Source organism: Myotis davidii, unplaced genomic scaffold (genome assembly GCF_000327345.1).
Source record: "Myotis davidii unplaced genomic scaffold, ASM32734v1 scaffold514, whole genome shotgun sequence".
Lineage (NCBI taxonomy): Eukaryota > Metazoa > Chordata > Mammalia > Chiroptera > Vespertilionidae > Myotis > Myotis davidii.
In genome coordinates, this window is record NW_006286236.1 from 1252187 (window position 1) to 1252871 (window position 685).

The 685-nt window shown below is 65.5% G+C and overlaps 1 protein-coding gene across 1 annotated transcript in view; it reads right to left on the reverse strand.

The window, feature by feature from the left end:
* Positions 1-685, reverse strand: part of CSF2RB (colony stimulating factor 2 receptor beta common subunit) — a 14756-nt gene that overhangs the window by 6969 nt on the left and 7102 nt on the right. The window contains 2 exon segments of the mRNA XM_006757460.2: positions 4-99; positions 261-396. Coding sequence (XP_006757523.1) covers positions 4-99; positions 261-396 — 232 coding nt within the window.

A 685-nucleotide genomic window follows, 5' to 3' on the forward strand; every position in this document is an offset into this window, starting at 1 on the left:
TACTGGCTGTGGTTCTGGGGGTCGGCCACGGGCACCCGGCACCGGTGGTGGACATAGGGGCCGCGGGCCCCCTTCAGCACCGGGGAACACTCCTGCTCCCTGAGGGTGATGCAGAGGTGAGGGCAGGAGGGGAAAGGGGCCGTCGGAGGGGTGAGACCTCAGGGTGAGCTGGGGCCACTGCTGAGCACCCAGAGACGGGAGGAGGCCTGGAGAGGGCACGGCCTAGAGGAGGGGAGGGGACAGAGGACGGGGACACTCACCCCTCGTTGGGGCTGGGCTTGTAGAAGAGGGTGAAGGAGACAGAGCGGGTCACCTCGGACCTCACTTCCCAGGAGCAGCTGAGCGCGGCGCCCCCATCGAAGAAGCACTGGAGGTTCTGGGGCTGGGCCTTGTCCCCTGGGAGAGAGACACCCCCTGCTCGTTCCCTCCTCCGTTCCTTCCTGGCTCTCAGCGGCTGCCACCGTGGGACTCACCACAGAGAGCCTGGGCTTTGGGGCCCAGACGGGGGTTAAACCTCAGTCTGAAGCTGCCAGCCATGTGGCCACAGGTCAGAGTGAATCCTGTGACCCCCGTACCCCCCAGGAATGGGGATAGCGTCTAGTTTCAGGGTTTGGGGACCGAACAAGAATGGTGGTGTCCGCACACGGGTCAGCTCTCAGGGAAGCACAGCTGCTCAGAGCGCTGG